Here is an 11,278-nt window from a genome sequence, read left to right on the forward strand (position 1 = left end):
TGAAAACAGTTATTTGATAAAATTTCCTAAAAGTAGACATGAAAATATTTTTATTCTTGTATTTAATTTGATAATTGAAAAAAAAATCACTTGTACTTATCTGCAACAGCAATAATATTATTTTAGAAATTATATATAAAAAAATGTAATTTTGGAATAGAAGAAACTTGGACCAAAAATATAATAATTAAAAAATGACCCCTGTTTTGAGATTTTGTCTTTTAAATTTATCCATTGTTTTGCTTTTTTTTTTTGCTGACAACCCATTTTTTTTCCCAGAAATACTGACATGGAAGCTGCAAAGGGGAGTGTGAAAGCTGTGGCTCTCATCATCGGAGATAACAACGTTAGAGGTTCTCTTCAGTTTGTTCAATACACAAATGGTTCTCTCTCTCTCTCTCTCTCTCTAGCTTCTTGTTTTTTGGTGGGTTTTGTGAAACATGAAAGTTATCTAAATCTTTATGAATATATGTTTCTTTTTGTATAGGAAAATATCAGTTTATATTGTATCCTTGAATATAGCATACGGTGTCACTATAGTATCTGAATGTATCCAAAATTAAAGAAACGTCACAAAACGTGTCTTCTGTTTATCAGTTTGGTCATAAAATTACTATTAGAAGATTCATTAATCAATGTTTTTGATGTTTCGATATATTCCTTGACTGTATCGACACTTATGAAATGAAGCATGAATACTAATACTTACATTGATATTGGTAGTTGACACGGGTAATAATTTGAAAAAATAAATTAATTGTATGTAATAATCAATGTGTCGGTATCCTATCGATGACAAACACTGATAAAAAGAGTTTATCGGATACTGGGACACGTCTTCGATCAAAAGTGTCGGTGCTATAAATTCGACACCACTTATGTTTAGGGACCAAAATTAGTGAGGAAATGGGAATTTTGGTCTTCGAAATCGTTGGAGTTGGGCAATTTAGTGTCTCAAATCCTTTAAATTAGAGAAAGTTAATCAATTTAATGTTCCACCTAAATATCTCCTTAGGAAGCCGTCGTCAAAACCAATGAAAGACCTACATATTGCTTTGGATAGTCACATGTTGCATCAAGATGACATAGAACCTCTAAATTGTGATGCTAAATTTGAAAAACAAAATGTGTAAATTGACTTATGTTCTTTAATTTCAGGGACTTCATTGTAATTTCGTAAGTTTAAGAGAATAAATTCTCCAACCTTTACAATTTCAAGAACTGAAATGTCGATTTGCTCTAAATTAGTTGTTATGTGATAGTTTACAGGGTTTGAATCTTGGAACTTCTGGTTAGAACTTCTTCTATATTCTTCGGTTCACCAACCGAACTACCAGTTTGGGACATATGTGTTTCATTGTAAGTAATTATGATTGTGATTGTGCAGGGAATTATACACATGTAACTGGAAAGATAACAGGGTTGTCCCCAGGTCTTCATGGATTTCATATTCATGCTCTCGGTGACACCACCAACGGCTGCAACTCCACTGGTTGGTTTCCACTTTTCTCTTTATTCAATATATTAGCAACAATGTAGCACCGACACTTCAAGTTTAAGATGTATCCAGTGGCAGATACTGACACGACACAAACATGTGTGGTTACATTCAATCACTTCTATTTTCTCAAAGGATTACTGGTATCGACATGTTTGGGTAAGTGTCGTATTTGGTGTCCGTGATCGTGTCTTCAAATTGCTATATAGTTAATTCAACTATAGGACTATAAAAAATAAAAAAAAGAACTAGAACCAAATATTTGAAATGAAAAGTAATTTTTTCTTTCAAAGTAATCTAACTCTTAACTGCAAGTCTTTCAATTCAGTTTTGGCTTTGACTTCTTTACCTCAGGTCCTCACTTCAATCCATTGAAGAAGGATCATGGAGCTCCTACAGATGATGAGCGACATGCTGGTGATTTGGGTAACATTGTTGCAGGCCCTGATGGTATTACCTGCTTTCATTTTTTTATGTGTTTTGATATTCTAACAGTGTATCAGTTGTCCCTTGTGAAATCTACTTGAGAGTTGAGATTTTTCTGTTTTGCAGGTGTTGCTGAGATTTCTATAAGAGATAAACATGTAAAGAATTTAACTTTGGCTAATTTTATTATCTCTTTTCTTTTAGTATCATATCACTTCATCTGATTTACTTATCTGCTCAATTAAATGAATCATGGTTCTGTTTGGATAAATAGTTTAATTAAGTGTTTATAGTATAAGGGTTTATTGTATAAGTGTTTATGTATAAGCTATTTCTATAACGAAAGATAAAATAAAGTCAAACTGTTTTTATGTAAGGTATAAGCTGTTTCATAAACTATTCTGGAAAGTTTACAAAAATAAGCTAAAAATAGCTTATGGGCATGTAATAAATTGTTTCTATAAGTCCTCCCAAACAGTCTCACTAGTGCTTATTCTAATAGATAAGTTCAAATAAGTTAATTCAACATACTCCTATAATCATATTACTTGATCTCATTTACTTCTTTGCACAATTAAATGAATCAATATGTTCTAATGTACTTGTGTCGTCCAATACTTGCTCTTCTTTTGTATTATGTTCATTTGGTTGATACTTGATAGAGTCAACATGTCATTTTGGTCCTTAAATGTTTGAGACTTTGTCAGAATAGTCCTTGAAATAATGCATCAAAATTATAAGAACATAACTGGATGTTTCTTTTGTTAGTCATTTTGGTCTTCAAATGTGTCTTTTGTTAGTTAAGTTAGTTCTCGAATCTATCTTTCATTAGTCAATTCCATAAAATTACTATCAAAAGAGACACTTGAGAACGTGTTTGTAACTTTGATACATTCAGAGATTATAGTAATAGCGTCTCACACTAAAGATCAAAATAATTGTTTACTCTTCTTGATAATTTCATTGAATAACTTTCTTGATATTTTCGCCGAATAACTTTGAATGAAGTTTAATGGGTCCAGTGTACTTACTCCTTTCTCACTTTCAATATGTAGATTCCATTAAGTGGAGTTCATTCCATACTTGGGAGGGCTGTTGTTGTCCATGCTGATTCTGATGATCTTGGAAGAGGTAAGAATTTGAAAGTTTGGTCCAAGAATTGATGAACTTGTTTGATTATTTGCTTCTGTTTCCCTTTTCATATAGTTTTTATACAATAATTCATTGGAGTAATTTTTCTATGATAAAGCTGTACGAAGTACCTTATTTCTTGAAATGAAAAGCTTAAAGTGAAAATTACTTACATGATCCAAGTTGATAGATATTGTTCCATGAAAAATACACCTTTATATTTTCTACCCCCTAGCTTGGCTTCATATATTTCCTCCTCATGCGAGATGCTTACTTTTTAGTATTAACTGTCACTTAGGAACTATAAAGCACCAAGACTGACACGCAGACCTAGTAATAATTTAAAAACGTAGAAGTGATTGGACGTAAACTACATGTGTTAGTGTCATGTTGGTGTCAGTGTCAAACACCTGACATGGTTTCAATTTGAAATTTTAGTTCCACTTAGTTGTGACAATGTCGTCTCTGATATTTATGTTTGTATTTGTGCTTCAAATCAGGACCAGTAAATACGCTATCTAGTCTCTAGAATTATCCATTTTTCATAGTTCAATCTTTGAATTATTTGTGTATGAACTAGTCCTTGAGTAACTTACAAATATGTGCCGGTGTAGTCCTTTTTAAGGACTGATTTGAGATACAAAAAAGGACCAACTTGTACATATAAATAAGTTTTAGGTACTTAACTGCAAATGGAGGCTAATTCCAACGACTGAGTTTTGATTGAGCCAAAAGACTAGATAGTAGAAATTTCTTTGAAATTCTGAACTTCCAGGATGGACTGCTGCTCTTTCATCACTTATCACGGCATGTTAGCCTTTATTTATAATTTAATACCAGTTAGGATAAAGGGAAGAGTGACAAATACGAAGTACACAGACACCAAACAGGCCGTTGACACTGACACGTAAACACTGATAATAATTTAAGAAACTGGAAGTAGTTGAATGCAACCACTTTTGTCGGCCTCGTGTTGATGTTTAACGCTGACACATATTGGATACCGAACTCACCTTCCATGTAAAGTGTTGATGCTACATACCGACAGCTATAGAATCTAGTTAGTCAGTTTTCTGTAACTCAGTTAGAACAAGTTGGAGAAGTTGTATGGTTAGAGGAATTATTCTGTGAATTTAGGAAGTTTGTGTGAACGGAGAAATCCTTTTGCGAAGGGAAATTATTGAAGGAGAGGCCTCTCACCTATGCTCAATCATTCAATAAAAGTTTTCAATTTTAGTCATCTGTTTCTATCAATTTACTACTTCCCCTCTTTGGATTCACAGCAACAATTTTCATTGCCTTGTTTTTATATCTTATACCCATTTTTGAGCTTTTATTTTTTTTAATAATGAAACAGGTGGACATGAACTTAGCAAGACTACTGGGAATGCAGGTGCAAGAGTAGCATGTGGTAATACTTCTATTATTCAAATTGTTTACTGATAGAAATTCCCAATAATAAATCATAATCCATTCTATGAGTTAGGTCCATTGCATGCATAATTACTCCCTCTGTTCCTTTTTAACTGTCACTTGTTGTAGAAGAATTTTGTTCTTATATATTTGTTGTTTTCAAAGTTTAAGGAAACATTAACTATTCTTTTGTCAATAATACCCTTAACTATTTATTGCAGAGAGGGAAATAGGTGCAATAAGATGAGAAATAGTCAAATGTGTCATAGGAAAAAAAGACAGTTAATTTATCAAAAAATAACAATTTTTTTGTTTCAATTATTTGCGTAAAACAACCTTAATCGACACTTAAAAAGGAATGGAGGTAGGAGTTAGTAGCTTAATATTTCTATAGTATGAATCTTTTTTTTGTCAAAATATTAGATTGGTAGGATCATAGTAACCTCATTGACTCATACCATACATTTCAATAAGTAAATGAAGTAGGTTAGACATCGACCCTCGGCAGCCTCTCCAGCCAAATTTTGGCAGTTGGATTAATATAACTACTGAGAATATTTGATCTTGACCGTTAGATTAACCCTGATGCCGAGGTTTGGTTAGAGGCTACACAGGATCCAAGGTGGACGTCAGTTCAGCTCAACATTACAGGAATGGCAGGATATCACATGATCAAGTTGATTTTAATATTTTATCTCAGTCGTTAGATTAGTCCAGATATTTCTTGGTCTATACATTGAAGTCTGACAATTGCTAATTGTTGAGCAGGTATCATTGGACTCCAGTCATCTGTTTAAGGATAACTGGACTACAAATAATTGATAGATTCATTTGTGGTGTATACAATGTTTGTTGATGATTTCTCGATGAAATTACAATCATGATGTAACTACATTTATACCAACTCTAATGACTAGCCAAAAAGTTCTACATTGTTAAGTAGTTTTATCCCGCATGTTCTCTTCTTAATGTTCTCTTCTTAAGAATTGTTATATTTACAAAAATAGACTTTCTACAGTTAGATATTAATAAGATTTCACCAATGATTAAGATCAGATAGTTGAGATTTCAAATTTTCAATTTGTTTAAATCATTGTGTGAGTTATTACACTATATTATTTTAACCGATGAATAGAGTGTTTGATAGCCATTGTTTCCATGTTTCAAAAAGAAGACAAAATACCCTGGTTTATTTAATATGGTCATCAAGACTTTGTTACTAGCACTACATATTTGCAAAGTATGTTATAAACATCTTATGTACAGGTATTTCTATAAAACCCAAATTATGCACTTGTACACATTTTCTTTTTTCTTTACTTGTTTTAACATTTGATCTTCTCGTACAATTTGTAGGACCTTTATAAATATTCCTTGTAATAATAATACTTGAGTGCTTGTCTTAATTTGACTTAGTTTTGATTTAAATTGAGTCAAATTCAAATTTATATTCGTGTAATTACCATTAGCGTGTTTGTAATGCCAACAAACTAGGTGGTGCATATACTCCATGTTTTAGTTACAAACCCACCTCTAAATTTAATAACAGTTGGTGATCTCTTGCCACCTCTAAAGTTGTCTGCTTGTAATATTCACAGAACCTCTTTGAACCCTCATTTGTACATCTTTTGTTGCAACATTCTCTGTAGCCGCCGCAACCCTTCTTCATCTTATTCCCATTACAATGTTGAACCTGCCAAAACACTCATGAAACACAACTTCTCTAGCATCATCATCTCTTATGAAGCAATTAAAAACAAAAGCCTCATCAGTGCAATTGTCTAGTGTGCAATCGACATCAAATTCTTGTATAATGTCTCAGACTGTTTTCAAGATTATCGATTGTCTCTACAAACTAATTCAAGTCTTTCCAACATGTTCACTTTTCACTAGAATATTACCCATCAATACTCTAAATCAGACTCGCTTAGCTACGAAGAACTTGTAGTCTAAACTCTTCAAAAAAGATACACTTTATTAGTATAGGTAGTATCAATCAATTAAGTCATTATTCAATTGTATAGCACCTCAATATCTCTCACCTCAAAGTGACTTCAACTAATTATTCTTGTGATCATTAGTCTAAAAGTATAATAAGAACCACTCATTGGACATTGTCATACAAAGACGTCACTCTCCAACCTCTTCAGTATTTGTCGCCATAAACAAAAGTTATTATAATCCTCAACCCCTTTATTCTTCATCATCCCCCATTCCAAAATCTTGCATGCTCTTCACTCTCAGAAGCCCAAAATCCCCAATCTTAAACCTGAATCACATTTTGCTTCAGTTTGTTACTTTCAAATACGAAAGAACCTCACGATATGGTCAAAAAGACGCACATTTTTAAGAATAAATTTTTTCAAATATCAAACACACTTTAAGCTATAGGAAGAAGTGCACGAGGATGAGGGTGAGTGTTGTAAATCCCAGAATACTAAGTTCAATTCCTACTCATTTTGCGCATATTAATAATTCCTAATATATTGTAATAATACTTCTCCAATTGAAGGATTAATGCAATCATGTTAAAATATGCTACAAGAGCAATCTATCATCTGGATGAAAAAAGCCATATTTCTTTCCTTCAGCAAGGTGAAAAGTAATAGGAGTAACGTTATTTACAACAACTAAGACAAAACACAAATTATAGAGTTTTTCTTTAACAACAAACACAAGTTATAGAGTGAATCCTCAAGTAACCAAATGAAACTGCATAAAGCAGTCAATTCAAAAGTCAGAACCAGTCTCGAAAACACCCAACACCATCATTAGACTGTGGCCAGTGATTAAAAGGAGGCAGCGTGAAGCTGCACCAGAATACAATAGCTACAGCAGAGGCAACTCGGACAAACACGGTTGTACCTCTAGCCTCTCAACCAAGTGTTCCTGTAAGAAGAATTGTCTCGCAGAGAAGCGTCATGGGGTTTGTACTCCATAACATAGCTGTGAGGAAGCTTTAAGTGACGCTTAATTGAGTCTCTCAAAGCCATTACAGCCTGTGTAAGAAACCAGGAATATATTATTAAGGACAAGAAAGAATATAACGAGAACAAAGAGGTTCGGTGATGATGCCAAACCTGGTGATCAGATGCATTGCGATTCCAGACACTCAATATATCCTCGTTGAACCGAATGCTTAGTACCGCACCACATACATTATCCCCATAATCCAATTGGTTACCCACTAGTGCAAGCACCTGCAGTTGCCATTTAATACTATTACAAATTTTAGGTCTCCAACAATAGACAACAGAAATGTAGTTTCAATCCAGTGCATAGATCACGAGATCAAATTCACCAAGCAAGAGAGATACCTGAGGGTAATGTGGCTGATTCCTAACTAACATCATAAATGAATAAATAAACAAACTTAAAACATAGCAAGGACTTTTAGATCAACAAAATCAGGCCGAAACCAAAGAAAGATCCTAACCATATCATTTGTTAAACTGCAACGACATTTTTCAATAACAAGCTCCCAGAGCCGAGATTGCAATTCAAAAGAAAAACCACCAGGTCCTGATCCTAGCGACAATTCAGCATGCAGAAGGGGCCACAACTCATAGGATCTGATCTCATGATCCTATGAGCATGAGGTTCCTCACAATTTTGACCACACCGGTTTACATCATAGAGTGAAAAGGAGATGATTGGGTGGAGAATAAAATTTTAAGGTTTCTTTTATGCGAATTTTAAGTAAAACTATTTAGAGCAACAAATTTGAAGAATTATTCAATGAATTAAAGTGTTAAACATTATCCATAATCATGACAGGAATTTATCAACAGACAAAACAAGCCTTAGGAAAATATTTTCACTAACCAGATCCTCCCAAAAACGACCTGAGACCGCCTTTTTGAATCGTATAATCCATTTTCCACCATTGCAGTTAGCCGAGTCCTTCAAAAAAACACACAGTAAGTCATAGCAATTTAAAAAAACATTTAGCACAAACTTCTCTCTTTCTCCGTCAAGAACAGAACAACTCAAGAATTATCAATACCAAGAAAATGCAACATCAGCTAAGGCAATTAAGTATCTACCTCCCACAAAGGACGAATTCCTTCTTTAAAAAGATGCAAATCTGTTGGACTAGGCAAAGAAGAAGGACGAGCAATATGGCAATAACAGACCCAAAATCCTTCAATCTATGAACACAAACAATTGCCAGAGTAAGAAAATTTACAATCAAGCATGAACTTAAATCCAACACACGACCTCCAATATAGCAGACATCTTACCGTACTAAATTCAACAATCTTCTTTATGTTGTCCTCATATGATTGATTTCGAATTCCAGGTGTTCGACGAGTGTACCAAAATACAAATTTGCTCTGATCAAGGATATCACCACCAACAGAATAAATCAACCAAATGTCAAATTTCACTACAAGCTCAACCCAGCAAAATAAAAGAAATAGAAATAAATAAACATAAACCATTACACACAATCAACAAGACTGATAATTCATTACGAGCCTAACTATCTGAAGTTCTTAACATATCTGCTTCAAAGAAAGAAAGAAAAAAACCAATACAGCAAACATACCATTCAATCAACTCTTCCACAAGTACAATAATTAATTTCTAAAGACAAATTGAAAGATTCTGGGAGGCATAGTAATATATCAAAGCAAGATACTGTTACTCAAAACCTCAACAAAAAAGAATCCAAAGTCTTAATTTATCCATCATCCTTCACGAGCACTAAGTCTAAGTTCATAATAACAATACCTTACAACCAAAATATTAAGGCAGATCTTGATCAATAACCAATACCCACAACCCAAAACTTTAATTTTGGTCATCAAAATTGCAACTCAACGTGTCTATAAGTAAATATCTACCAAGCATTGACACAAACATCAAACACCGTGCTGATCATACCACTAATAATTTGAGAAAATGGAAGTGTGATTATGCAACCACATGTGTCAGTGTCGAACACCAAAATCTATCAGACATAGGATACACCTTTAATATGAAGTATCACCTTTAATATGAAGTATCGGTGCTAAATATGTTAAAGGCAAAAATCCAATAAACTGTGCCAAATTTCTTAATACCCAAATAGCACAACATTCATATATATACAACAATCTACAGTGAAAGCAACTACTTAATGAATCTTAATCGTCAGAATCTAACTCCTATGACATATACAAGTCCAAATTTCAATTACCCCTTAAATCTCATATAAAGTCACAAACTTTTTCAAAAAATATCGAAAAATAAACTAAAATAAAAACTCCAAGGTATCCATCAACAACTTTTTCATTCACACATCGCATATATTGCAAATAAAAAATTGAAATTACATAGATTATACTCAATGTCAAAATTGACCTAACAAAATTCAATGATAATAATAATAATAATAAATTAGGGTTTTTGAAGTGTTTGAGAGAGTTGGTTAAGGAAGAGATGAACCTTAAGAGGATGAAGACCAGCTTTGAGTTCACGAGCTTGTCGCTCTTCGGTTTCTTTGGTACTGTAAGAATCCGATGCAAATTGAGATGAAGAGTCTACGATTTGGTGAGCATTTTCGGAGTTGGTATTGTTGTTCTCTGATGCATTCTTCCCTGATGTGAAATCCATTAAACCCTAATTCTCCTTTTTGTTTTCGATTTCCGCTTTCAATGTTGAGTTTTTCGGACCAGAGAAGGAGATAGAGAAAATGGGTTGTTTTGATTTATATATTCTTTTTTTTTTCTTGTAAAAAAAAATACTTTTATTTTTATTTTGAGAAAAATGAATTTTTTTATCAATAAGAAAAAATAGAATATTTTGTTTGAGAAAATAGAATATGTATTATTTTGGTGTAAAATAATTTTAAAATTTTTTAATGCATATCTTGTATTTCGTTATGTTATAAAGATATTTTGAAATTCATCTTATAACATAATAGAATTCTTATTAAATTAAAATATTGACGTAAAAAAAGATATCATTGTCTATGTAACTTTAAATTAATTTTCTATTAATGTTTAATAAAATGAAAGTGCAATAATTTAATGTTATCTTAAAAATTAGTGTGTGGATAAATATTTATTTTGTTTTTTTGGCGTAACCTGAACTAACAAAGACATTGAAATAAACATTCATAGAGATACTATGTGAACTAATCTTATATATAGAAAAAGATTAATCGGATGGAAAAAGGTAGAAAGTGTACTTTGTTAATGGAAAAATTTATATAAGACTGAATGTTCTTTAATGTCCCACGAGATAAGGAAGTGAGTACAAATCACCGAAAAATGAGCATAAAATAGTAAGGTTTTCTAGTGGCTATGGAGGTTTTGCAAAGAACTTTTGGGAAAAATCTATCCTCTATTTATAGAAATCAAAATAGATTGAAAAGTGCAAGACACGATTGATCCAAGGATCACGATGCATCGCAGAGTTACCTTTAAACAACGCAATCTAAAGCACTCAAACACTTTATGATACTCAAGTGCTACAATATATGGGCACTCGCTTGTCCTTCGAGGCCAATGAAATGTCTCCTCAAAACGCTTTGCTTCAGAATATCCATGCTCTTTCAAAATGTCTATTCAATTTTAAAGTAAAAAGTTGAGCCCTTTAATCTTAGAAATTCGAAGGGGAAACAAGCCTGCCAACCCGATTCACTAAACAATTGCAACATCTTCTTATTATAAATTATAACTACATTGAACTAAAAGGAAATAATTTGGGAAGATATCAAGTTGGCATCTCGTCATTCAAGTCAGACGATCTCAACTATCATATTGTCCTGCAAAAACGTGTGCAAATATATACAATCAAAACAAATAATAAAGTAGAAGA

At 32.7% G+C, this 11,278-nt stretch overlaps 2 protein-coding genes across 6 annotated transcripts; one reads left to right on the plus strand and one right to left on the minus strand.

Moving 5' to 3' along the window:
* The first annotated feature begins 225 nt into the window (after positions 1–225).
* LOC101504969 (superoxide dismutase [Cu-Zn] 2) lies at positions 226–5,407 on the plus strand. Of its 5 annotated transcripts, none has more exons than XM_004489636.4 (8): positions 226–383; positions 1,388–1,492; positions 1,571–1,657; positions 1,853–1,948; positions 2,051–2,082; positions 2,980–3,055; positions 4,413–4,466; positions 5,237–5,407. In XM_004489636.4, exons 1-8 carry the CDS (start codon positions 290–292, stop codon positions 5,263–5,265), a joined length of 573 nt encoding a protein of 190 aa, XP_004489693.1. In that variant the 5' UTR covers positions 226–289; the 3' UTR covers positions 5,266–5,407. The 5 variants fall into 5 exon arrangements, with proteins under 5 accessions (XP_004489693.1, XP_073221219.1, XP_004489694.1 ...); XM_073365118.1 differs by lacking the exon at positions 5,237–5,407 and adding an exon at positions 5,072–5,230; XM_004489637.4 differs by lacking the exon at positions 5,237–5,407 and adding an exon at positions 5,044–5,162.
* Positions 5,408–7,027: 1,620 nt separating this feature from the next.
* LOC101505726 (eukaryotic translation initiation factor NCBP) lies at positions 7,028–10,127 on the minus strand. Its single transcript, NM_001364900.1, has 6 exons — positions 9,902–10,127; positions 8,713–8,805; positions 8,515–8,619; positions 8,294–8,371; positions 7,549–7,668; positions 7,028–7,467 (listed from the first exon to the last, which is right to left on the minus strand). Exons 1-6 carry the CDS (start codon positions 10,067–10,069, stop codon positions 7,336–7,338), a joined length of 696 nt encoding a protein of 231 aa, NP_001351829.1. The 5' UTR covers positions 10,070–10,127; the 3' UTR covers positions 7,028–7,335.
* Positions 10,128–11,278: the final 1,151 nt, after the last annotated feature.

The sequence above is a fragment of the Cicer arietinum genome, chromosome 2 (genome assembly GCF_000331145.2).
Source record: "Cicer arietinum cultivar CDC Frontier isolate Library 1 chromosome 2, Cicar.CDCFrontier_v2.0, whole genome shotgun sequence".
Lineage (NCBI taxonomy): Eukaryota > Viridiplantae > Streptophyta > Magnoliopsida > Fabales > Fabaceae > Cicer > Cicer arietinum.

What these genes read in the sequence shown, in the direction of transcription:
- LOC101505726 (NM_001364900.1), bottom strand. Translation starts at nt 10,069, where the DNA reads ATGGATTTCACATCAGGGAAGAATGCATCAGAGAACAACAATACCAAC. An exon ending in CTGGTCTTCATCCTCTTAAG is followed by an intron (nt 8,806 to 9,901) that starts GTTCATCTCTTC and finishes ATCCTTGATCAG; the next exon opens with AGCAAATTTGTATTTTGGTA. An exon ending in AGATTGTTGAATTTAGTACG is followed by an intron (nt 8,620 to 8,712) that starts GTAAGATGTCTG and finishes TTGTGTTCATAG; the next exon opens with ATTGAAGGATTTTGGGTCTG.
- LOC101504969 (XM_073365118.1), top strand. Translation starts at nt 290, where the DNA reads ATGGAAGCTGCAAAGGGGAGTGTGAAAGCTGTGGCTCTCATCATCGGA. An exon ending in GTTTGTTCAATACACAAATG is followed by an intron (nt 384 to 1,387) that starts GTTCTCTCTCTC and finishes GTGATTGTGCAG; the next exon opens with GGAATTATACACATGTAACT. An exon ending in TTTCTATAAGAGATAAACAT is followed by an intron (nt 2,083 to 2,979) that starts GTAAAGAATTTA and finishes TTCAATATGTAG; the next exon opens with ATTCCATTAAGTGGAGTTCA.